The 26140-nt window shown below is 58.9% G+C and overlaps 1 protein-coding gene across 2 annotated transcripts; it reads right to left on the bottom strand.

Annotated features, from left to right (window-relative positions):
• Positions 1 to 4890: 4890 nt before the first annotated feature.
• On the bottom strand, positions 4891 to 26075 carry MMP15 (matrix metallopeptidase 15). Of its 2 annotated transcripts, XM_065925425.1 has the most exons (10): positions 25265 to 26075; positions 13911 to 14059; positions 13135 to 13263; positions 11523 to 11830; positions 11029 to 11190; positions 9880 to 10133; positions 9172 to 9310; positions 8131 to 8281; positions 7930 to 8045; positions 4891 to 6800 (listed from the first exon to the last, which is right to left on the bottom strand). In XM_065925425.1, the coding sequence occupies exons 1-10, from the start codon at positions 25424 to 25426 to the stop codon at positions 6331 to 6333; spliced, it is 2040 nt and encodes a 679-aa protein (XP_065781497.1). In that variant the 5' UTR covers positions 25427 to 26075; the 3' UTR covers positions 4891 to 6330. The 2 variants fall into 2 exon arrangements, with proteins under 2 accessions (XP_065781497.1, XP_065781498.1); XM_065925426.1 differs by lacking the exon at positions 13911 to 14059 and having other exon boundaries at positions 25265 to 25349.
• Positions 26076 to 26140: the final 65 nt, after the last annotated feature.

Genomic DNA, 26140 nt, shown 5'->3' with positions numbered 1-26140 from the left:
GCCCACCCCTGGATCATGTACTGGGGTTCTGATTGGCTGGGCTTTAGGTCACGAGATCCTCTGGCCACCAAGGGAATGGGGCCAGCTCTACCAGAATCCATGGACTGGGAGGAAGGGGAGGGGGGTCTTGTTCTCCTGGAACAAGGCGGGGGGGCGGGGCAGGGGGGTGGTGGTGGAGGGGGCTATTTGCAGAGGGCCGGACCCTTCACTAGCTGTGTCAAATGCCCTTTAACAGGAAACCTGGAATAACCACAACACTCTGCCCTCAGTTCTTCCAAAGTGAAGAAGAGGGAGGCCCCCCGAGGGGTGGGGAGGTAGTGTGGGGTGTGTGGTGAGAGAGGGTGGGGCTGCAGGAGTCTCGCTGGACATCAGTTTAAAGACTCCATGAGTGACTGTGGCTGAATCAGCCCACCGTCCAGGCCTCATGGTCTTAGTCTGTAAAGGAAGCTTGATCTGGCTGAAGTCGACAGGTTTTAGGATGGTGCAGTGTAATTTTATGATGCAATTATTGGGGGCATAGTTGCCCCTCCCTTTCCACTGACTCGGAATAATTTCTTAATGGAATCCAGCTATTGCCATGATCCATGCTGGCAGGGGAATGATATAGTTTTTCCAGGAGGGGCCTGCTAGATTGTCTGCAAGAGAAGGGGAGTTTGGAGGCTATTTCTGGCAAAGAGTGAGGTGGGTGAAAAATGTAGGGGTGGAAGATGACAGAGAGCTGGGGGAAAAAACCTGAGCCGGGGCCTCGTGCTTAAGATATGGAAAGAGGGGCTGGGCCCCTGAGGTCGGCAGGGTGAGGCCTTGGCAGCTGAGGAGAGAAGCTGGTAGGACAGGAATGTTCCTCTTCCCGGCACCTGTTCCAGGGCTTGTCGACCTTTGACCCCATCCCACAAACACTCCTGAAGGAAGTCAAGGAGGGACATCTCCTTGGTGCCCACCAGGTTGTTACTGTTTAATTGCTAAGTCATGACTGACTCTTCTGCGACCCCATGGACTGTAGCCCACCAGGCCCCTCTGTCCATGGGAATTCCCAGCCAAGAATATTGGAGGGGGTGTCATTTCCTTCTGTAGGGGATCCTCCTGACCCAGGAATTGAACCCAAGTCTCCTGCATTGGCAGGAGGATTCTTTACAGCTGAGCCACCTGGGAAGTCTAGTGTCCACCAGGTACCTGTTCCTAAAAGAGATACTAGTGACTAACTCTTGAGACCCTGCTGTGGGCTGTTCTAAGTGTTTACATGGATCAGCTTCATCAAGCCTCACAGCTGGATGAAATAGGCATGGCTATTAGCCAAGTTCTATAGATGGGAGTCTGGACTCAGAGAGGTGAGATGACTTGCCCAAGGACACACAGCCTGTGAGCGATGGAGCCACACACAGCATCTGGGTGCCTGGTAGGATGGGCTGACTGGAGTCAAAGGCAAGGAATAGTCAGGACACAAGTGCTGGCTGAGCTAGGGGTGGAAGGAAGCTCAATCATCTTCAGGAGGAAGGGAAGAAATCCGGAATAGGCAAGCCTTAATCTTAAAGGATTAAGGATGCCTTAAAGGATCTGGGCTATTTGAATAGGATAAAATGTGTCAGAGTACTTCCCCAGTGGTCCAGTGGCTAAGACTGTGCTCTGGATGCAGGGTCCCAGGTTCTATCCCTGGTGGGGGAACTAGATTCCACATGCTGCAAGGAAGACTGAAAATTCTATGTGTTGCAACTAAGACTGGGCACAAACAAATACATACATAAACAAAAAAAATTTTTTTTAATGTGCAGGGAAGGGTTTTCCAGTGGTAGGGAACAGCACAAGCAAAGGCACAGAGGCAAGCAAGTGCAGAGAACATTTGGGACAGAGCAAGCAGCCTGGCAGGGGGCTCTGCCAGCACTTTGTGGGTTATGAGGCACATATACTTGAGCAGGGGGTCAAGAGTGGTACTGCTGTGCCCTGAGAGTGCTCTGAGGCCTGGAATCCCCAGCATGTGCCAGAATAGCTGAGCGGAGGCAGTGTCTAGCCCCCTGGTGTGGTTTCACGGATGAAGGGGCAAAGCCTGGCAACCTCAGGCCCCCAAGGCAGAACTAGAGGAGGTGGAGGGGCAGGGAGCCCTGCTCCTCTTGGACATACATGGAGTGGGGGGCCACTGCAGCCTGGGCGGCTATGGATGGACAGGAAGCCGGCCATTCCTTTCCGTGAGCTGGAGGAGAATGGCCTCTATGTGAGCCACAACAAAAAGGCTTTTCTGCCAAGTTGGAGGGGGAGGAAGCAGCCAGCTCGGCCCTGCCCCAGCCTGAAAGGAGGCTCTGTTGGTGGCCCTGGGGTCTCCAATGTCTAGAACATGTGAGGAGGGAAGGCCAGGGTGGGCAGGGGCCCTCTCATCCCTGCTGGATTCTCCGGCAGCATGGGGGTTGGGGGGTGGGCTACTGTGCAAGTCGGTCTGTTTGGGCTCAAATTGGCCATTTCCTGGCTGTGTGACCTTGGCCAGGTCACTTCACCTGTCTGGGCCTTGCTCATTTCAGGAGTGAAATGTAAGCAGGGGAAGACGCAAGATTACTGGAGTCGTGATCACACTTTGAGCCTTCGGCAGCACTGGACAAGCAACATCCTCTGAGAGTCCTCCCAGCAGCCGGTGGGGTAGGTCACGTGATCTCTTCCATGGAGGGTTAAGTACCAGGAACACCAGGGCTGAAGCCCAGGATGTTTTGGACTCTAAAACTCCACGCTGTGCAAAAGCAGAGGAAAAGAGGCTGAAAGGAAATATGCCAAGCAGTCAACACTGGCCGGGGGAGTGCCGGCAACTTATGTTTTTCTTCTTCTTCTTTTTTATCTCTAATGTCTTAATTGTTTTACTTGGGAACCAGCAAAATATAAAGAAACGAAAGATACTGACAGAATGGGGGCTGGGAATGGCCCAAGGTGATTTAGGTTACAGCTTGATTTAAAGAAACAAAACCCTTTAAAGATGCGGGCTTCTGTTTCATCCTGGGGAGGAGGGGGGAGGTCACTGGGTTGTCTGGGGATGGGGAGGCAGGGCCCAGGTGCTTCAACCACCCTTTTCCCCTCAGAGACCTTCACCCATGTGAGACCCCCAGAGAGGATGAACTCTTGAGATAAGCTGTTCCTGCAGCCGCTGGGTTTCTTTGAGAGATTCTACCAGAGCTCGGGGGTGGAAGGTCCTCAGGCCACTTCCTGAGGAGGTGAGGCCTCTGCCAAGTCTCCTCTGGCCGACCTCGGAGGAAGAACTCAACCAGGAGGCCTTTCATCCTGTCCTTTCTCCTCCTTGTGCCTCCACACTGCCCTCCACCTGCCTGCTGACCTCTGGGCTTCTGGGTGACCCCTAAGGTTTCAGGCAAGAGGTGGACCTGGTGGGGCCTGCAGACCTGGCTGCCGCCACCGGAAGACTGACGGCGATGGTATCCATCTGTGACCCTCCCTCCCGTCCCGCACCGCTCCCCGAGGCCCCTGGGGTGGGGGGAAGCATATAGGCTGTTTCCTAGCCAAGCCTGAGAGGCCTCCGCAGCTTCTGAGGGCCAGCGTTTCCTACTCTCTTCAGCCAGTTTTCAACACAAAGAGAGGAAAGGGTGGGATGCAGGGAGCTGGGGAGGGGGCGTGCAGCTGCAGGGGAGGGTGGGGCCTGGAGCAGGTTGGAGGACCCTGCCCGAGGGGCTGTGGGGGCCTAGCCTGCTCTGTGAGTGAGCATTGTGGGCCTGGGTGCGCAGGTCAGCACCCAGCAGGCTGGGCCTGAGGCTGGACATGGAGCAAAAGGCTCCCCAGCAATGCTCAGACCCGAGGGTGGCAATGCCTTTCTCCTGAGCTCCTGAGTATCATCTGCTCCCTGCGCAGCACGAGATACTCTGCTTCTTCAAAGATGGCATGGGATTTCCCTGGTGGTCCACTGATTAAGGCTTCAGGCTCCCAATGCAGGGGGCACAGGTTTGATCCTTGGTCAGGGAACTAAGATCCAGCATGTCAACCATTGCAGCCAAAAAAAGAAAAAAGAAAGTAAACTCCAATACTTTGGCCACCTGATGCGAAGAGCTGACTCGTTTGAAAAGACCCTGATGCTGGGAAAGATTGAGGGCAGAAGGGGACCACAGAGGATGAGATGGTTGGATGGCATCACTGACTCAGTGGACATCAGTTTGGGTAGGTTCTGGGAGTTGGTTGACGGATGGGGAGGCCTAGCGTGCTGCAGTTCATGGGGTCGTAGAGTTGGACACGACTGAACAACTGAACTGAACTGACATTGTAAGGAATTCCTGGACAGTCCAGTGGTTAGGACTCCATGCCCTCACTGTGGAGGGCTGGGGTTCAAGTCTTGGTTGGGGAACTAACATGTTACAAGCTGTGTGGCACAGCCAAAAACAAAAAACAAAGAGGGCAGATGCTGGGTGCCCCTCACCAGCCGAGCAGCGTGTGTGGTGAGAGAAACTGTTTGACTCCACAGTGGCACTGTTTCCCATCTCCTCCTGCTCAAGCCGGGTCTTCAGGTTGCCCCAAACCAGTCTGGACGGGTGGGAAGGCTGGGTGGCCTGGACTGATTTTCCCACCGTTCTGAGATGGCTGGATGCTGGTTGCTCTTTCTCACCATGAATGAATGACCAGTACATTCCCCATCCCTTCTCCGCTTGATGCCAGCATGGCCAGCCCTGGTACCTTGCCTCACCCCACTCTGGTCTATCCACGGCAGCTACCTCTCAGTGTTCCCCAGAGACCTGCCTCTCCCAGGGCCAATTTGGAAGGAGCCCCCACAGTTCTGGGAATCAGCTCTCTTTGGCATGAGGGGAACAAGTCCCCAAATCCTAGCTGGGACCACGTCCCCCCACCCCGCCCCCAAGTCACCTGCAGCCCCTCTAGCTGTAGCCTCCAGCACGAGGCCTCTTACAAAGGAGGCGCAGTCGCCGGCCATATGATTTAATCAGTGCAGATTATTTACAGACAGACACTGACCCCCTCCCCACCCCCCTCGGCTGGCTCTCCAGTGGTTCTGAGGATGGAGGTGGGGAGGATGCTGCTGGACCCGCACTGGGGGCCAGTCCATGAGGGGCCCCTCGCCCCAGGGGCCTCAGGGATTCCGGGCGGCAGGCCGGCTCTACAGTACCATTTCCCACGGCAGCCTCGCCTCCTGCTTGCTTCAGGGAGGAAAATCACCTCCATCCACAGGGTTGAAACCAAGATCGGGGGCGGCCCCAGGCTACAGTGGGCTCCTCTGGGGGGTCCACAGTCCCGTCCCATAGTCTGAGAGAGGATGAGCTGCTGGCCACCACGCCACCCCACCAGCGTCCCTGGGGGACAGCGAGGGACCCCTAAAGGGAGGAACCCCTAAAGCCTGGTGGGCATGCGTCTCTGGACGTCTACAACCCTGGCCTGAGCACCCATTACCCCCTCTCTCCCCGGGGGAACTAGGACACTGGCAGCTGAGCCTGAGGCTGGTGGGCTTCTGAGACCCCTGAGGGTGGTGGTGGGGGGTGACAGAGGGAGGGAGGATGTTCCTGCAAAGAACCCAATTGAGTCGCAGTTCAGAGCGGAGAGAGTGGGCGGGAGACTGGAAGCCCAGCCCCCGGGGGGCGTGGCTGGCGATACTCTTGGGGGAGGGGCCTTGGCAGACCCCCTTTGGTCCTTGGTAAGGCAGGCCCAGGGCCCCTTCTCCAGAGAGGGGAGGAGGTACAGGGGAGCTGGGGGCTGCTGGCCCCGGGCTGGCCAGGTGCGAGCAGGGTTCTTGGGCCTAAGGAATCCCGACTGCTGGGGTTGTTAGAAGTGGGCTGGGACGCAACCAAACCTCAACAGGACTCTCGATCAGAGGGCCACCTCCCCGCCCCGCCCCCTTTGGCCTGAGGCTGCCACCAGGTGGAAGCTCTTTCTGAGACTCGGGGGCTGGAGACCAGTCGGGCCCCACCAAGCTCTAAAACCAACATGAGCCCTCGGCTCTGACCCGGGTGCTCAGGGTGGAGACCAACCCAGCAACCCTTGGACCACTCTTCCAACAGGGCCTTCGGACCCACTGCTCCTCTGGCTAAGCCAGGGGTGGGTAGGAGCCTAACCTCCTGTCTGGTGCAGAAGTATATTGAGAAACCTCTAAGCCCCTGCCCTGAGGGACCGCCCCGTCAGGCAAGTAGGAAGAAATGCTTAATTAGTGTGCAAAAAAAAAAAAAAAACCTGGGCATAAATAAACAAGGGGGCGGGGCTGGCAGGGATGTCAGCGGGCCTGGAGGGACCCCCACCCAGGGGGCTGAGGAGCCACCGAAGGCTCCAGATGAAAGGCCCCAAGAGCCATCTCAGAACCACAGGCGCGGCCAGCCTGGCCCCTTAGCACCGTGGGGAGTTGGGAGGGTCTGGCGCCGAGGGTCAGACCCACTCCTGCAGAGAGCGCTTGCAGTAGAGGAGCATGCGAGGCGCGCCCTTGCGCTGCATCTGCACCAGGGCGTAGGTGAGGCCCAGGATGCAGAGCAGCAGCAGCACAGGGGGCACCAACACCATGACCATGTTCACTGTCCGCGTGACCTCCTCCATCTGCACCACCACGCGGCTGCCCCCATCTGCGTCCGGCCCTGCCTCGCCGCCGCCGCCGCCGCCGCCGCCGGGGCCCGCTTCGCCGCCCTCCTCGCCCTCCTCGCTGTCACCGCCGGCCCCGGGCTCTGCACCCCCGTCGGGGTTGAAGGGTGGACGGGCCACGTCGGGCCAGCGGGGCCCCGGCTCCACGTGCTCTTGGCAGCCCATGAAGTCCCGCAGGATGGACTTGGGGTAGCCGGGCTCCATTCGCAGGCGCTCGTTGTCAAACTTCCAGTATTTGGTGCCCTTATAGAAGTAGGTGTAGGCTGCAGGGGGCAAAGCAGGCCAGAGGAGTGTTAGGTGGGGGCTCCCCGCTGGCCAGAGACCCTCGAAGAGAACCAGGGCGAGCTGAAGGGGCCCCGGCTTTTTTTTTTTTTTTTTTTTAATTAGTTGGAGGCTAATTACTTTACAACATTTCAGTGGGTTTTGTCATACATTGATATAAATCAGCCATAGAGTTACATGTATTCCCCATCCCGATCCCCCCTCCCACCTCCCGGGGCCCCGGCTTTAAAACACCCTCTTTCTCACTGGCTTCCCTGGACATTTTGAAATCTGTCCATGCTTTTTGGCTATGCTGACACTGACCAGGGCAGTGCAGATAGGGGTCCTAGAGTCCGCTGGGTCGGGGGCTAGAGTCAGGGGATCCAGTCTGGCTTCTGTCTACACTGGAAAGGACTGTGTCTTGCTCAAGGCCACACAGTCATACCCGGAGTGGAGCCTGATGCCCCCTTGGACCAGATCTCTGGTCCAGGGCATTCTGTCCACATCCTTTAAGCCCCAGGAAGGACCAGGTTTGAGCCACTAGATGTGTCCCTGCTCAGCGGAGCACAATGAGGTCACAGCAGCCGCAGAGTGAAGCCACTGTGCATGGAAGCCATGTGACCCACCTGAACATTAGCAAAGCCAGCCGGGTCTCCCCGGAGCCCTTGAGAACCTGAAGGCTGATGGGCATTCTGAAACTCACCAGAGACCCCACTGGAGAAATAAAAGCCACAACTCCCCGTTGCTCAGTTATCACGACAGAGATCAGGGTTTCCTGGCAGGCAGGTAACGGGGGTTCCCTGGGAGGACTCTTGCTCCTGAGGCTCTGAGTCCAAGCTCACCCCACAACCCCGCCAGGCTCAAGGCTCTGCAGGGAGCAGGGCAGCTCTGAATACCAGTTCTGGATACAGGCTGGACTCCTGACTCCACCACTTCCTCACTGTGGGATTTGGGGCCCCTTACTCAAGTTCTCTTTGTCCTTGGTAAATGGTGTCAATGGTCGCCTGGCCCAGCTGGGTCCCCTGTGCCTGCCATCTTGATGCTGGTGACCGCAGGCAAGCCCTGTCCCGTGTGTATGGAGGCGGGGGGATGTGGGTGTTGGGCAGGCTGGGCGGGGGCTGGCCCTGGTACCTGCATCGTTGCTCAGGAAGGCCCCTTTAGGGGAGGTGGGGATCCCCTGCCACACGCTGATGGGCTTGGGGTAGCCGGGGTCTCCATGCTGCGTTTCCTCATTGAAGCGCCAATACCTGTGGCCAAAAGCACCAAGTTGTGGGTTCTTTCTGGGAGGGCCTGAGGATGGGGGCCTTTTCCCTTTAGCGGAGGGGCACTCACCTATCCTCTTGGAAGAAGAAGGTGTGACCTGTGGGCTCCCACCAGATGGCCGTGTCTATGCGGTCGTAGGGGATGCCCACGCCATAGCTGGTCAGCGGCTGTGGGTAACCCGGCTCCAGGTTTGCTTCTCGGAAGAGCCAGTAGCGGTCACCTATGGGAGGGGTTGGGGGCGGGCACAGGTAGTGAGAATCTGGGTCCCCAAATCTGTTCCCATTCACTGCTACACTCACCACGCACACACACACACTCACATCCTGGTACACAGAACAAGCACCGACACTCCACACCCAAGACAACTCACGCTCGCATTACACGCATGTGGCACTCAGGGACACCTGTAATGCACCCATTTACGTGTATACACATTGCCAGCTCACAACGGCACACACACCACACACTCAATCATGGTACACACGCGCCTCCGATCCTGTTCGAACATCCACTGTCCCCACACACAGTTCTTACACAGAGAGAGGGAAGAGGTCTGGCCTCGATCTGGGGGCTCTGTCCCTGGGGCCCCCCAGTACACAGCCCAGGCTCCTCCCTTTTAGTGTGAGCCCAGCCTGGTCCTTCAGGAGTTTCTGCCTGGTTGAGACTCAGGCCAGGGGTGCTGCCCCCCATTCCTGGAGGGCAGGCCCCAGAATGGGGGCTGGGGGGAGGGAGCTCCACTGTCTCTGTAGACAGACCGAGGGACGCTCCCCAGAGTGGGCTCGGGGACCCGCTCGTATGAGGAAGGGGCATGGAAGAGGCCTAGGACACAAGGAAGGAAGGTGATGGGGTGGGGCCCCTGTGCTGCAGAAGGGGGACACTTGCCCTCAGTCCGCCTCCGCCCCCCGGGCCTCTGGTCTCTGTCTACCCCCCACCCCTGCCCTGCTGCCAGGATCGGGTCCCCCTGAGTAAGCCCGCAGTGGGCGACAGGACAAGATGTGCACGCGTTCCTTCCTTTCCATCCTCTCTCAGGCCCAGCTGGGTCAGAGGTCAGGCCAGAGGGGAGGGCAGGAAGGCTGCCCAGCCCCCTCCCTCCCACCTGCCCCAACTCACCTTTGAAAAAGACGAAACGCCCGTCCTGGCGCTCGTAGGCGGCACTGATGTCACTAGGCAGGCCCCGCCAGAAGTGCCCGATGGGCATGGGATAGTTGTCCAGGACGCGGTTGTGCCGCACCCGCCAGAACCAGCGGCCCTGGGGAGGATGTGGGGGTGAGTGGACGGCATGGGGGCCCCCCACCCCTCCCCGTAGGACACGCTTGGGCTGGGAGTGACAGTGAGAAGAGTGGGGTCCTGGGAGCCCAGGGAACACCCTCGGTCTAATAACATGTTCAGACTGGGGCAAAGAGGGGGCAGTGAGGGGCCCTGGGGCCACCATGGAAGCTCTGGGTGAGGGCCAGTAAGGGCCAGGCCCTGGAGTCAGCCAGCTCTGGGTTTGGTTTCCAGCATCACCTTTACCCAGTGGATGACGTGGACAACTCCCCTTGCCTGGGAGAGTCTGGTGCAGGGGGTCTTGGGGGGTGGGGCACAAGGAGAGAGAGCCCCAGGTGGGTGCGGGCCCCTAGGCTTATTGTATGACTCCAGGCAAGTCCCTTGTCCGTCGGGCTGTTTTCTTCTTGGTCTAGGGTCTGATGGCTCCCCAGGGGCCGCTTAGTGAGGGGGGTGGTGGTGGGGCAAGAGTCTGGGGGGGAAGTGGGAGGGAACTCTCTGCTCTGAGCCTGGGCCAAGGGGTGGGGGGTGGGGTGGCGCAGGCGGGGGCCAGACCTTGAACACGAACATCTCCCCCCGCAGCATGGCCACCGTGTCGAAGTCCCCGTCGCAGATGTTGGGGCCATACTGGTCGGGCCGCTCCGTGGCGCGGGGCTGGGGTGGGGGGCCTGGCTTTGGAGGCCGCTCCGGCTTCCCACCTGGGGGAGGTGGCTGAGGGGGTCTGGGGGGCCGGTGGTCTGGCCGGCCAGGCCGCCGGGGGGTCACAGTGGGAAGAGGTTGGGTGGGCTGTGGCTGGCCATCCGGGGTGCCTGCAGAGGGGCGGGAGGGGGAAGTGAAGAGGGTAACCCCAGAACCCAGCCAGGATGCCAGCTTCTCCTACTCAGAACCTTGGCGGCCTGGGGAGACCTGTGCTCCACGGGCAGCCCACCCACGTGAGAGGCCCTATCTGACCACAGCAGACCCCTCCCCACACCACCATTGCTCGGGGGGACCTCGTCTCTTCCATGCAGCCCCTTTGTTGACCTCCCCACCCTGGACTAGGGTCACTGTGCCCTAAGGCCACCCCTGGCTGCACTTCCCCTTGGGGACGCTTCTCTTAGGAGGCTGGCCGGTTCCAATGGAGGCTCCATAAGCAGTAGACACAAGTGGAGGGAAGAATGTGGTTCCCAGGTGGCTGGAAACACAGTGAGGGCTCGGGGTGGGCACTGGCCCCCTGAACTGGCCCCCAGAGACCTCCCCACTGGGGGCTTCCTCGGTGGGGGGTTGGGGGGTGGGGGTGCTACCTGCCTCTAAGGAGCTGGGAAGCGATAAACCAGCACTGCTCGGAGGAGAGCCTCAGTGGGAACGCTTGGGCTGAGTGTGACGGTGGGAGGAACAGGGACCCCAGGGACACCCTGGGTCTCATAAGACTATCCCTCAGGGTGAGGAGGAAAACGGGGGCAGTAAGGGGCCCTGGGGCCACCTGTGTCCCCTGGAGCCACCATGGAAGCTCTGGGTGAGGGCCTGGGCCTGGAGTCAGCCAGCCCTGGACTGGTCTCTAGAACTATCCGCTATTGACTGGATGACTTGGACCATCGCTAATTCTCTCTGGGCCTCAGTTTCCTTATCTACAAAATGGGTGTGGCCGTGGTCCCGATGCTTCATGGGGCTGGGAGCTGAGAGCAGGCATGCAGAGCCCCCTGTCCCCCACTACCACCCACTCACCGTAGAGCTGCTGAATGCCCCGAAGGTCGTCTTCGGGCAGCTGGAAGTTGTCGATGTCCATCCACTGGTAGAATGGTGCCATGATGGCGCTGGGGTTGCTCGAGTGCTCCAGCCCCAGTGCGTGGCCCAGCTCGTGCACTGCTACCAGGAAGAGGCTGTTTCCTGTCATGGTGGGCAGCGGGGTCAGCTCTGGCCTGGCCCAGGACCTGGACACCCCACTCTATGGGTTGAGGGGCCCAAAGAGCCTGCCCATGCTTTACTCTCAGAAGAAGTTGAGTCACTCTGACTTCTGAGCCTCTATCTTTCCCATCTGGAAAATGGGTACAGCAATCCCTTCCTTCCCCTAGCACCCCCCCTTGGAGATGATGGACAGTACACTGAGACCAAGAATCAATGCTCCCAAGAACTGCATGGGGGATGCTCTCACCTTCCAGCCCCCAGCTGTACTCTCCCCAGCCCCCACCCCTGTCATCACCCTGACCAGAGGTGCTCACCATGCAGGTCAGTGCTGGAGAAGGTCCAGGGCTCATCTGCATCAAAATGGGTGTCCCCACCCAAACCAGGCCCAGGGAAATAGGCGTGGGCCAGAAAGCCACCTGTGCCATCAAATGGTGAGCTGTCGCCATGGAAACCAGAGGCAAAGAGTACCATGATGTCCGCCTCCTTCTGCCGCCGCAGCCGGATGTCCTCATAAGGCACCTCCTGGAAGACCAGGGGCGTGGCATGCTCCCACACACGGAAGGCCCGGCGCACTGCCTCCAGCGAGTGGTACCAGCCTAGCTTCTCTGTGTAGTTCTGGATACTGCAGGCGGGTGGGAAGACATATGAGTGAGCCCATGGCTGGGGCTGTGGTCCATTGCTAGCATCCACTGGGTTGGGGGCAGGGATACACAGTCTCAAGGAAAGGGCATAGCATCTGAGCTGGTTCATGGACAATGCTCATCAATACCTACCGTTAATTTACTCTGATGTGAATTTGAAAAAAAAAAAAAGAACCAAGTTGTCAAGCCCAGGAATTCATTAGGATATCACTGAATAAGGTTGCATTTTGCCAAATACGCTTATTTTAAGAAAACATTAAGTAATTAAAAGTATAGGTGATATACAGCCAAGAGAAAGACCTAGAAAGTGGGATGCAAATGGCTGAGGTTTGGGAAACACAGGCCAAGTGGTTCTGAATGTTGGACTCCAAAGTCAGGCTGAATCAGGTTCAAGGCTGGGCTCTAACATTTTCGGGGTGACCTTGGGCAAGCAACTTAAGTCTCTCTGAGTTTTAGCTTCCTCATCTGTAAAATGGGAAAAGGAGGGCAGCACTTTCATGATGGAGTCCCTGGGAGGATTCAATGACTTAACTCACGTAGAACATGTGCTTGCACATGATAAAAGCGTGGTGAGGCCTGTAATTGCCCACTTAAAGCAGATTAAGCATCTGTGTGCTGGGCAGAGCTCCGTCAGAGGTCATGAATCAGCTCATGGATCCTGAGTTCACTCTAGTGGCCTGGGTCCCTTAGGACCTTAGGAGCTGCACTTCCTCAGGAGATGGAGCTGAGGGTGGGGTCGTGGCTGGATTGGAACAGGAAAGGGGGACCCTTGAGGACTGCCATACAGCTCAAGGCTCACGGGGGTTTCTGGCCAAATAACTTGGCGGAAAGGGAGGAGGGGTATTTGAAGCAGGGTTTGTGCGGGTGACTCGGTGCACAGATCCCCCCTGGGCAGATGTTAGACTGCCCAGATGCTCCAGGGCGTCCCTTATCCTTCACACCCCCAAAGCCTCCAGTTCTCACTGGTGTAAGAGCCCACCTGGTTGGGTGAGGCCAGCCCTAGGCTGCTGGTGGGTGCTGGGAGGGAGGAAAGGAGGACAGAGCATTGTTCAAAGGGTCCCAGCCTTCTCTAGAAGGAGACTGTGGTGGGGAAGGGGCCGATCTAAGCAGCATGGGGCTGGGATTAGATGGGGAGGCCAGGCACCCTGCAGTGGGCTGCTGGGAAAGGAAGCCTTCCAGACAAGCCCACTGGGAAGCCTGCGGCCTCAGCCCAGGGAAGGAGAGGTCCCAGCACTTCAGGAACATGCCCTGAGGGGATGCCACTCTGGGCAACTGGAGTCTCTACCTGAAAGTAAGGTGGTGGTTGTTCCACTTCCTTCCCGTGAGGGCGTAGCGCTTCCTCCGCCGCCGCAGGTTGGCTTTCACACGTACCCCGAACTGGTCTGGCACCCCACAGCGGGGCCGCTTCATCCACCTGGGAGCACAAAGCCTCCTCTCAACACACCTGCTTCTGGGCACTGCCTCTTCCAGGCAGTCCACCATCTCCCACCCTCCGGCCACTGGCCTCCAGCTGCACCTATTATGAGGGCAGCAGCAGTGAGAAGACTCTTCCTAAGTTTTGAGCTCCTCCTCAGGAAAATGGTATGATGACCTGGTACTGCAAGACTGGGTGCCTAGGAGAGGCTCTGCAAAGGAGAGCCCCTGTTACCAGTACGCCCAGGAACGGGAGGTGAGTTACCCTGAGCCCTTTTATCCCTGATACCTTCTGCTCGGAGTGCTCATCAAGAATGTGGCTCTGGGTCACAGCATCTGTCAGACTCAGAGCAAGGCCTAACTAGGCAATCACAGCACCTCCCATTCCCAAGCCTGTGGCAGACATCACTAATCAATCCTGTGCTCCTTGATGCTGAGCTGAGTTTCGGCCTCAGGAGCTTTCTCAACACAAGACAGCAGCGGTCCCTCCCAACCAATGAGAGCTAGCATGGAGGATCAAACCCTTTGTCACCTCGTATCTAGGCTACCCTTTCCTGGAAAACTCCACAGGCCAAGCCTTCAACAGAGCAGGCCGGAAGGAGGGCGGGTGCCAGTGGGGTCTGGGAATGACCTGACGGAAGGACTCACGCCTTGGTCTCTTCGTCCAGCACACCCGTGACGGGGATCCCGTAGAAGCGCTGCATCTCGGCCAGGGCCGAGGCCAGGATCTGGGCGGAGCGCATGGTGGACATGTGACGGCTGGGCTGGGGCAGGTAGCCGTAGAGCCGCAGCCAGTTCTGCAAAGGAGAGGCCATGGCCTGGTCAGCAGGTCCTGGCACCCTGACCTCCAAGCATGCGCGGTCTCCCTCCCACCACCTCCCACCCCCATCACCTCCCACCAGTGTGGGCTTCTGGACCACTCTCCCTGCTTCCACTTCCTGTGGTCTGTTCTCACACAAGAGCTGGAAAAAAAGGCCGGGTCTGATCAGTCCTCTGCCTCGAATCCTACAAAGACTCCCCATCTCAGAGGAAAAGCCGATTCTTTCAGGAGCTACTGGGCCCCAGGTTGGCTCTCAGACCTCACTCCTATCATTCAGCCCAGCCGGGCTCCCTCTTGCCTCGGGCCTTCGCACTTGCTGTTCCTACTGCCTGGAGTGCCCTCCCCAGACCTCTGCTTCCTCCCCTTATTCGAGGGGTATTCTCTGACAAATATAGAAAACACGCCCACCTGCTGTGCCCTGTACTCCCTCTCTCCTGCTTGCCTGCCCTTATCACCATCTGATACACTGTATTTCACTTGGTTGGTTATCGTTTGTCCTCCCCCGTGAGGACGGAAGCTGTGTTCATGAAGATAGCCCATAGTCACCGTATTTATCACTGCACTGGCCCCTGCAGGGGTGGGTCCCCTACCATCCAAGCAGACCATTGGGATCCCTATGGGGTTTAGAACCTCTTGAGTTCTCACCTAGTAGGAAAACCATGGGGCTTCCCTGGTGGCTCAGGTGGTAAAGAATCAGCCTGCAATGTGGGAGATCTGGATTTGATCCCTGGGTCAGGAAGATTCCCTGGAGAAGGGAACCCACTTCAGTTTTCTTACCTGGGAAATCATGGACAGGGAAGCCTGACGGGCTACAGTCCATGGGATTGCAGAGTCGGACACAACTGAGCAACTAACACTTTCACCAGACCTTAAGCCTTCTGGAACGAGAGCAGATGGCTTCAGGGAGTCCACCCAGGCCCAGCAGGGTGGGACTGGAGGCCTGAAGTTCAGTTTCTGCTCTGCCACTAACTCTGTTCTCTCTGGGCCTGACTTTCCTCACGTGAAAGATGGGGAGCCACAGGGTTGCTGGTGGGTGCAACATGAGACGGCCCTGGGAAGAGCAGCTGGGACACAGTGGGGGCGCCTATCCCCTTCAGAATTTGCTTGGCTAGTCTTTTTGATATAAAAAAAAAAAGATCCAAAAAATTGTATATTTATTTGGCTGTGCTGGGTCTTAATCGCCACATGTGGGATCTTCGATCTTCCTTGAGACATGTGAGATCTTTAGTTGCAGCATGCAAACTCGGTTGCAGCATGTGGGATCTAGTTCCCTAACCAGGGATCGAACCCAGGCCCCCTGCATTGGGAGTTCGGAGTCTTAGCCACTCCACCACCAGGCAAGTCCTTGGGCAAGTCTTTTCATCCATCTATCCATCTGTCTGTCTGTCCACCCAGCCAGCCAGCCACCCTACCAAATGTTTCTGAGTACCCTCTCTGTGCCAGGCACCATGCCAGCTGGAGGCCGTGGAGGAGGCCCTGGCTGACCTCCAGGGGCTTACAATCTCCCCGAGGAGACCCACTGCAGAGGAGAAGTTCACACCTGTGAGTCTGTGAGCAGACAGGACCACTGCAGTTGAAACCCGACGGTGGGACCCCCAGTGAGCCAAGCTGAGTGGTGTGCGAAAGGGGAGTCTGCCCTGCCCACCTCGTGCCCACAAGGCGATGAGATCATGGTGACCACTGTGGGAGGACTGCTGTGGGCCTTGGCCACACGGAAGCGTGTCCTTTGAAGCTTTCCTTGTTATCCTCAGTCTCTGAAAACCCCCAGAGTGAGGGGATCTGCTCTGAGAGGCTCTGGAAGGCAGAGGCTGCAGAGCACGGGCCCGCGGGGCAGATGGCGGCTGGACACAGAGGCTGCTGTGGGCCGACGGCCACGTGCCAGCTGCCTGGGCCACGCGCACATCAGTCTGCCCCAGGGCCACGCCCAGTTCCTCAGGTACCGGCTCCCCTCGGGGCCACTCTGGCACCCGGCCAGGCCCCCGGAGCGGACGGGCTGCCCACACAGCCCGGCTCAGCCATGCCAGGCTGCCGCTGGAGGGAGTGGAGGCTGAGCCAAGAAGGGCAGAGTGGGGAGACGGCCAGAGGCCGAGGATGCCGAGCCTCCGCTTGGAGGGCTCGCAGGGCCCTGGGCGACAGTCACAGGACAACGAACGAGGCAGAGACATGGAGCTGAGAAAACACCACGGCTCTGGGGACAGAGCCTGCTCGGCCCCCTTTATGCTCCTGTGCCTCTGGAAAGGGGGTGGTGTCAGGACCTGCTTCCTCTCATGGGTTTCCATGAGGATGAAATGGGGAGGTCCACAGGAGTCTTGGGCACCGTGCGGGGCAGGCAAAGTGCTCAATAAATGTATTATTAATGAGAGAGGCTGGGTGGGGGTGGGGGGCTGCCCTGTTGTTCCTAGAACAGCAGACTTTTGCCTCTATCGACAGGGCTGAAGGATCCAGGTTGGGACAAGGCAGCCTCAGGTGGGTGCAGGGCAGCTGGGGGAGGCTGGAGTGCCCTGCAGCACCCCCCCCTCACCCCTCCAGCCCCTTCCTCCAGCTCCCAGACCCTGGCAGTGTTCCGGGCACCCTCCACAGCCTTCTTCCCAAGCACAGAAACCTTTCCTGAGGCTCCTGTTAGGTCTGGAGAGGGGGACGTCCACCACCCTTGATGGACGCGGTTGGCCTGAAGAAGCCTGGAGAGATCTAGAAGGAGAGGCTGTGAGGCTGGCTAGCTCTCACAGTGAGAGGAATCCGGCTGGAGGTGGGGGGAGGGCCTGGGGCTGCAGCTGACAGACGAGGGCACCTCTACATCACCTATTTGCATAAGGTAAAAATATCCCGGGGAGCGCAATCACAGGCCACCAAGGGGCTGATTAGTGGTGTCTGGCGAGTGACAGGAGGGCAGGGCAGGCGGGGGAGGCTGGCTGGGGCCCTGGGGAGGGGAAAGGAGGGCAAAGGAGGGAGCCGGGCCTGTCTGCAGTGAAGAGGTCCAGAGCCCGGCGGGGCGGAAGGGGCAGAGGGGCCCCTTCAGTACTAGGGCAGCTCGGGGGCTGACATCAAAGGCCCAAGGGTGCCTGTGGACCCTCCGTCACACTGCCAAGCACCCTTTGAGTCCCAGGGAAGCCAAGAGCTTCCACCTCGGTATCAGCCAAGCCTCTCCAGTGACAAATGTCTCTCGGCCACTGCCTGGGTAGAAAGCTGAGGCTGAGGACTGGTGACGTGAGTGGACTAGACTGAAACGGCCTTGGCAGAACAGCTGAGGCCCTGGATGACAAGGCGAAGGAGCTGATGGAGACGCCTGACTGGCAAGCAATGGGCTCAGAGCTGACCAAGCACCAACCAGCCTACATCACCCGCTGGGCTGGGGCTCCCCACCCCACCCCACCCCACCCCTGCCTCCGCCAGTATCCAGGAGGAAGCTTCTCATCACCCTGCTGTTCTAAGTGCCATGAGCCCTGGGGGTGGAAGGAAAAGGGCACGGTCTGGGGCAGGCACAGATGTGTGGCAGGTACTGCCCTGACTCCAGTCTCCTGAGGAGACCTGCAGCCACGCGACAAAAATGGGGAGCAATTCCCAAAGTCATGACAGACCGCTGGTCTCAAAGTGGGGGAGAGGCTTGCTCAGGCCCCTGCTGCTCCTAGCGGTATAAACACGGCCTCCCACCCCCTTTCATCAGGACTCCTTTTCCTGTCATCTGCGTCTCACAGGTGGGATGAACCCAGCAGTGAAGTTCTGTTTCTCACAAGGGGAAACTGAGGCTCAGGCAGGTCCATAAACAGCAGAGTAGGGAGACCCTGTCCGTGAGGACCACTGCCCAGTGGGAGGCAGGGAAGGGTTCTACAGGGAGAGGCCGAGGCCCCCTCCTGCCTCCTGCAGCCCAGGGAGGGAGGTTGTTGTCAGAGAATCACCCCCACTAACCCGCTCTTTCAGTCATTTCTTTCTCCAGCTCCAGACCCTGCCCCATAAGTATGGACGGAAGCTTCAGGTGAGTGGCTGGCCCCAGGCAAGGAGATGTAGAGCCATCAAGTCTGGCCCCCTGGCCCTATAGGAGAGGCCACAAATATAGCAGCCGGGGGCTGAGAATCTGCTGGAGCCAGGCTGTCAATTCTCATCACCCCTTTCAATGCTCACAAGTAGCCCATCCCCATTACACAGACTGCAAGGTTCAGAGAGGGTGCCCGGCTCACCCAGGGTCACACAGCTGGCCTGTGGGTAGAACTGGAGCCCGGAGGCAGCGCTGTTGGCTCCTCTTGGCCTGAGGCTGGGGATGCTGGGCTCTGGCCCATCTGGGGAATCGTGCCCAGCACAGTGCTGGGGAGGGCACTGGGGGAGGGAGTCTAATCCTCCCCACCATGGGCGTCTGGATCTGGGCACTGGGCCACATCAGCAGGGCTGCTCCCCAGGACTGCTGAGACCTCGCCAAGGCCGGCCCTCCCCCATCCTGAGGGCGTGTCTGGGAAGGAGCCACCAGATCAATAATGTGCATTAAGCCTCAGCTGCCCCACAGCCAGCTCCCCCAGGCTCGGATCAGTGGAGCCCCCTCCCACCCGGCCTTATCAAACCCCACACGATAAGAGCGGTCTCTCCTGGCTCAGCTCTGGGCTTCTGTCACCCCGCTTTCTCTGCAGGCCAGGCAGACCCTGGCAGGACTGCCCAGACAGGCACAAAAGGCGTCTTGTCAGGCCCGTCAGCAATGGACACAGACCTTTCATGGTGTCCTGGGACCAGTTACGGGGGCCCCAAGCCAGGCCGCCCTGTCCTTGGTGGACCATTTACTTCCTTTAGAGGCAGCATGGTCTATATTCAAGAGGTTTGAGAACACATTTGCTCTTCTGGGGCTCAAATCTAACCCCTCAAGATGGGACAGCTGTAGGTGGGGACAGGGCTCCGGGTAGGGAAAGCGGGTGGGGTGGGGCTGTCTGACCAGGGAAACAGGAAGGAAGGGGACGCCGCTTCTTTACCCCGGGGCCACCCCCGCACTCCTTAACCTGGAGAAACAACAACCGGGTCCTTTGGCCAGTGGGCGGGCAGGGGTGGGGTGAAAGGACCCAGTTGGCTGGCGGTTTCGGGCTGGCTGAGGGCCAGGCCTGGGCCATCCACCTGGAAACCCCCCTGTAGGTGTGGTCTTCTCAGTGGGCCTGGCCCGTGTGGCTGGACAGGTGGGGGTAGGGCTCCAGGCTCACGTGGCTGAGGGCGGCCCTGGCCCCACCCCCACCCCTCCTTCACACCTGGCTCTGGCCCAGCAGGCTCCAGTCTGGCCAGGGAGCTTCCAAAAAATGACACCCTGGGCTCTGACCTGCAGCCTTTCACCCAGCCAGGAGCTGGGAGCTCAGGCTCCAAGCCACACTAACCGGCTCTGCTACCATCCAGGCTGCAGGATCAAGGGTGATTTCTCTGTCTCCACTTCCTCTTCTGTATAGTGGGGTCATGATTGCACCTAAACTTACAGAGCTAATTCAGGATTAAACGTGAAAATCTTACAGAACACCTGTAGGCCCTGCCCAGGATGGAATCAAGTACGTTGCAGGTGCTCAAAAGTAACACCTGGTCCTCCCCTGGGCACCGCATGAGGGACACCGTGTGGAGCATTGGGTATTTCACATACAAACACACTGAACTTCCCCAATAACACCATCCAGTAGATATTACTAGTAGTCTCATTTTGGAGACAAGGAAACAGGCTGTCTGTCTTAGTTGCTAAGTCCGACTCTGCGACCCCATGGACTTCAGTACATGACATCAGGACTCCCTGTCCTTCACTATCTCCCGGAGTTCACTCAGACTCATGTCCATTGAGTCAGTGATGCCATGGAACCATCTCTAAGTGTTACCTCGCTGAGGCTCAGATGGGGTCAATGATTTGCCCAACAGCAAATGCCATTTGCTTCTCACTGTATTTTGCCACCGTTTTGTAAGCACTTCCTATGTACCAGGCGCCGTGCTCAAGTACAGTGGACACGATGTTGGGCTCTCACCCCTGGGGGGTGGGGGTGGTGGTGGTCAGTAGCTTCTGGGAGAAGGACAAGGTGGTTTCCAAGGCTCAAGGGTTAGTCCTGGAGAGCAGCTCCAAACCTTGCTCTCCAGCCTCCAGGGCCATGGGGGCATCTCTGAGGGCTGGCTAATGGCTGGGACCCAGGGTCTGTCTGTCCAGATCCTAGAGGTTGAGTTAGGTGTACGTTTTCATTGTCTGCTGATCCCATGAGGGAAATGGGAGCTGGTAAGAGGTGTTCCTTTCTGTCTCTCTGATCCAGGCCCACATTGTACATCTCTGCTGTTTTTGCCCAAAAAACAGCTGCAAAAATCTGTGCTACTCCCCTAAAGCGCTCAGGCATCCCTAAAACCAGGGTCCTGCTGGGGAATGGCCTCATATGAGCCTAACTCAGTCGGGGCTTGTCCAGTCAGAAAGCGCCTACTGTGTGCCTCAGGCCTGGAGTATTCAGCAGCTGACAGGGTGCCAGGTCCTCACCTTCATCTGTGGACTCCTGGGGCCCCCTGTGAGATGGAGGAAGCTCTAAGCAGAGAGCCTCGAGCCCTCTCTGCTTCTGCTGACCCAGAGAACACTTCTCCATGCCCAAGGCAGAGCTGGCCATGGGGCTTGGCCCTTGCCTGAGGAGCCAGCTGTGTGAACTACATAAATCTTGGGACGATACTGAAGGTGCCAACTGCCTTAGTCCTTCCTGGCTGCTATAATAAAAATATCATAAGCTGGGTGGCTCATAACAACATTTATTTTTCCCAGTTCTGGAAGTAAGAAATTCAAGTTCAGAGCGACAGCATGCTTAGGTCTGGCTGTTAACTTCTTGCTGTGTCCTCACACGATGGAAGGGGCAAGGGAGATTTCTCCAGCAGTTTTTGTAGTTGCACCGCAAGGCATGTGGAATCTTAGTCAACTGTTGCTTAGTTACTACGTCATGTCTGATTCTTTTGCAACCCCATGGGTTGTAGCCCACCACATTCCTCCATCCATGAAATTCTCCAGGCAAGAATACTGGAGTGGGTTTGGGTTGCCAATTCCTTCTCCAGGGGATCTTCCCGACCCAGAGATTGAACCCGCGTCTCCTGCATTGGCAGGTGGATTCTTTATCACTGAGCCACCAGGGAAGCTTAGTTCCCTGACCAGGGATCAAACCCACACCCTCTGCATTGGAAGCCTAGAGTCTTAACCAGTGGAACACCAGGGAAGTCTCTCAGAGTTTTTATAACACTAATCCCAGCCAAGAGGGCTCTGCCCTCATGACCTAATCACTTCACAGAGGCCCCCACCTCCAAATATCATCATCTTGGGGAAGTTAGGTTTCAACATATTATTTGAGGCCGGTGAGGGTAGGTGGAGGGAGGGGAGGGGCTTCACTTAGTCTATAGCAACAACTTTAATCAGAGGTGGGAAGCTGCAGCCATCACAACGACCACCACAACTGAGCTGGCATCAGGCAGAAGTCAAACTGTCAGCTGGGTAGAGGGGTCCATGGCAGGGAACATCTGGAGGGCACGGAGGGGTGGCCAGAACCCAGTGCTTGGCAGGGAGAGGTTTATCCTTGCCGGGCAGTCTTGCTATTCTGAGTTGGTATTAGAGAATGTGGGCAGTATTGGAAGGGATTTTGGAGGAAGTATTTGGAGGGATTCTGGGGGAAGTCTTCTTTCAGGGGGAGGGGTGTCTGGGTGTGTTTCTAGGTTATTTCCTCCCCACTCTCCTTGGATGCAAACGAAGCAGTCTGCGTCCAGGGGTCAGAGCAGGCAGGTCTGTGACGCAGACATGGAGCGCATGCAAGGCTGTTCTCTGCAAGGAGGCAGCAGACTGACTGGACCCCAGGGCAGCCCAAACACAGGGCCCTGGAGAAGGACTTGGCATAAAGGGCATGGCCCAATGAGATCCTGAGTTCCTGGCAGCACTCATCAGCACAGTTCTCCCTGGGTTTTGAAACAAGAATGGAGAAGAGTGCCTTGCTACTGATAAGAGCACAGAAAGAAAAGAAGATTCAGCTTCTGTAGGTTCTCAAATACAAGGCCCTCACACTATCACACCTCTTCTCCTTGAGGGTGGGCATGGGGGCCCCCTGCAGCTTCTGCTCCACAGTTAGGACAGAGCACTAATATGGGCACACCCGGGGGGCCCCAAGGGCCAGCACAGAAGTGTGGACAGAGACTGGAACACCAGAAGCCTGATGGTCAAAGGCAGAATTCGAGCTGACCCCTACCCTCCTTGGTCTGCTCTCCTCCTCAGCTGCTGGGTAAGGGCAAGAAGATACCCAGGAGTCTGCTCCGGGAAAGTGGGTGTGCCCATGTTTTAGTGGCAGGGGCACCACACCTGTGAACTCTGGCAGCCTGAGTCACCTCCCTGGGGCAGAGCAGGAGGGCTGAGGGCCTAGAGGTGTGTCTGGGGATGAGTAGGGGGTGGGGAGAGACCAAAGCTTCTCTGATGAAAAGCCAAAGGCACTTAAGTGGACTAGGTGCTGGAGCCAGAGATAGGAGGACAGAAACGGGGGCCTGGATTCTCAGGCGGAGGAGGTCAGGAGCTGCAGCTAGCACCTCAGTCAGGCAGGGAGGGCCTGGATTATGCAGAATGGCTGCAGACTGGGGCTTAACAGCCAGGGAGGGAGTGGGACAGGGCAGAGTGGCTCAGTTGTGGCTTCCCCAAGAAAGACAGCCCTCTCCAGGCTGGGGACTGGCAGGTTGCACGCGTATACTGCCTGATTCCTTAGCCTGATGAAACTCTGCCCTGGGAGGGAGGGAGAGAGGGGTTGGCCTTGACTCAGCAGCTCAGACAGTCCTAGCCGTGACCTGCACCAAGGTCTGGAGCTGTGGTCAAGGACCAAAGCCCTTCTCCAAGGGATGGAGACTCTGGACACAGGGTGTAGCCAGGCCCATGAATCTCTGAAGCTGGTCCTTGGATAGTGGACTTGGCACAGTTTTTCTATAGCCTCGGGGCAAATGGGCTGGCTGTGGGCCCAGATCTAGTCAGACTTGATGAGACCCTAAGAAGCAACAGCCTATACCCAAAACCCAACTCTAGAATCTGGGCTAGCCCACCCGTCTTGAGTCCCCCATCTCCCTTGGCTTCCAGCATTCAAGGGTCCCCTGTACTTTCCAGAGTTTCTTCCGGCAATAGCCCAACCCAAGTTTCCCCTGGGGAGAGGGCCTGCAGGTCAATCAATCCCTAATCAGTGCCACACAGGTGTAGGGCCATGGTCTGTGCCCCCAGTGCAGAGCCTGAAAGGTGAAAGGTGTTAGTCGCTCAGTTGTGCCCCACTCTTTGCAACCCCATGGACTGTAGCCTGCCAGGCTCCTCTGTCCACGGAATTCTCCAGGCAAGAATACTGGAGTGGACTGCCATTCTCTTCTCCTGGGGATCTTCCCGACCCAGGGATTGAACCAGGGTCTCTGGCATTGCAGGTGGATTCCTTACCATCAAAGGCCCCAGGGAAGCCCCCAGTGTAGACCCTGGGCAGCAGGTACTCACTCAGCTGGGAGAGGAGGGGGTAATGGAGGAGCAGAAGCAAAGCAGAGAACAAAGACCCTCGGACCACAGGTCCCAGTGCCCCAGTTCCTATCCATCTAAGATGCCAAATCACAATACCTAGCTACCAAATCCCAGTTTGGTCCCTGATTACTTTCTGTTCAGAGATGCCATTTCCAAGTAGATTATAAACTCCTGGGGGGTGGGTCTGTGACTTGCAATTCTTTGGTATTCCACTCCAGAGAGTGGCAGGTGGGTGCAAGTGGCACTCTCTGGCCAGTACCTGGAGGCAGGCTGAGGGCCATTTCCCACCAGCAGGAGTCTTCAAATAAGCCCCTGCCTGTCTGAATCAGGGGCGGGGTGGTGGAGCTGGACTGGGCATGGCCTGGGCTCCCCGCTCTGCCTCCAGCCAGGGCCTGGCTCCCTGCTGCTTTCCCTGGCCAGGCCATAGAGGGAGGGCAGAGCAGGTGGGGAACTGGCTGGGAGGTGTAACTTGAGCTGGGAGGAATTCCCTGCCCTTCCTCCGAGCTTTTATTAAAGTAGGGCGGGGAAGGGCAGGCTTCTATCGGAAAAAACTCCCAGGCAGCCGGGGAGGTGGGGAAGCCGCGGGGCAGGGCGGGTTGGGGGGGGGGGCGGTGCTGGGAGGGAGCACCGGCCTGGCTGCAAATAGAAACGGCACTCAGGCCCGAAACCCCGGCTGCGGGAGGCTCCAGGCTGGCCCAAGGGCACCGAGGCCCAAGCCTACCGGGGACGTGCAGAGAAGGGTGTCTCCTCCACCAGGCACCCAAACCTCACCTCTTCTCTGGGGCAGGAAGCAGCGTTTTAGGTGTCGGAGAAAAAACATCTTCGCTTTTGCTCTAACTCAGTGGAGCTAGTGCCCCTCACTGTCCCTAGTCCGGAGGACAGCGCTCGGCGACCCCGTGGAGCCGGGGGCGCAGGCTGGACTCAGCTCTACGCCAGGAGGCCCCGCCTAATCATACATTGTACACTGGACCGATCCAGAGATGAGTCCCCAGAGGGATGTCAGGCGGGCTCCTGGTGAAAAGATGTTCGGAGTCCACCGTCCTAGACCCGGGCCTTGGCCGTAGGGGCGCCGGTGGAGGAAGCGCCGGATGAGATCCGATTTCCCTCTTGATCCCATCTGGCGGTGGCACGACTTGCGCGCAAGAGTCCGAGAAAGTCGCCAAAGCGCCCCCTCAACCCTGATCGGCTGCCTCGGAGGTTCGCACCCCTTCCCCCTACCCCAGCGCGCCGCACGCGCCTCAGTGTCACCAAACTCTTAGGCGGGAGCGCTGCTGCTGTGCTCAAGGTCCCCACCCCCACCCCGGTCCCCAGAGCGGCCCCCTCTCGGTTAGCAAACAACGTCACCGCGCGTCTGCAGGGCTCTCGAGGAATCGGGCGTCCGGAAGGGAAGGGAGAGGAGCAGGGGCTGGGGGCCGCAGAAGCAGCTCCCGGGAGGCGGGTTGTGAAGGATCAGTGTTCAGGACAGGGCTGGAGGAGTAGAGAGTGGGCTCAAGCCCTACACCCTCCAGGGTTTGTGAAGAGGTGCACCGCCAAGGGCCAGCTGGAGAGGGTCAGCTGGCTCGGTCCCCTTCTTCCCCGCCCCCAACTCCGGGACAGGGGCTCATCTCTGCGCGCTTCCCCTCCACGCTCCAAGCTGCGGGCGTGGCTTCCTCCCCACCCTCAAGTCCCCCAGTCTCAAGTTCTCCAACCCCCGGCAAAGCGGCTGGCGAGGGTCCTTACCTCGGCATTGACTTCGGCGTCCTCCGCCGCTGCGCCGCGGCCCAGGCAGCTCAGAAGCACCAGCAGCAGCGGCAGCAGTTGCGGCCGCGCAGCCGCCTCCCGGCCGCCAAGGAGACAGCCCGCCCAGCCCGGCCGTCCGGGCGCGCTCCGGTCGCTGCCCATGCCCGCGGGGCTCGCCCGCTTGCGGGCGCCGGGTCCCCGCACGCGGCTCGGAACTTGCGACGCTCCCTGGCTCCCCGCCCGAGCCTCGGCAAATTCCCACGGCCGAGGAGAAGCGGGCCGGGCAGGTCCGGGCGCGCGGAGCCGGCCCACTAGGGAGAGGGCGGGCCGCAGCCGCCCGCCGCGGAGTCCTGCAGCCTCGGCGCCCGGGGCCCGGCGGAGAGCAAGCGCGACTCCGGAGCCTTTGTCTGCCTCAGCGCTCCGGCCGCCCGATCCCGCGGCGTGCCCTGCGCGCCCAGCTCCTTCTGTCCATGTTGGGGGGCAGGCGCTGCCGGGAGCGCGCGCCTCCCGCCGGTGAACCCTGCTCGCCCCGCGTCCGACCCGGCCCGGTTCCCCGGGCAGCCTAAGAATGAGGCGCAGGGCGCGGGTCGGAGCGAGTGAGCTAGCCAGGGAGCCGGCGCCCGAGGTTCCCGGCGAATTCCGCGCAGCTCCCGGCCCTCCTCCCCTCGATCCTCTACCGCCGCTCTTAAAGGGCCAGCGCTCCAGTGGCGGACGGGCCCGGGCGGGGGCCGGGGGCGGTACCTCAGCCCGAGGTTTCTAGGTAGCAGGTGCCGGCGGTGGAGCGGGACCGGCGGCCCCTTTTACTCTTCCGGGACGGCGGGAATCCTCTCCAGCCCGCCCCCGCCACTCCCATCCTTGCTTTGGGGGAGCCCGACT

The sequence above is a fragment of the Muntiacus reevesi genome, chromosome 2 (genome assembly GCF_963930625.1).
Source record: "Muntiacus reevesi chromosome 2, mMunRee1.1, whole genome shotgun sequence".
Taxonomy (NCBI): Eukaryota; Metazoa; Chordata; class Mammalia; order Artiodactyla; family Cervidae; genus Muntiacus; species Muntiacus reevesi.
This window is presented reverse-complemented; position numbering and strand designations above follow the sequence as displayed.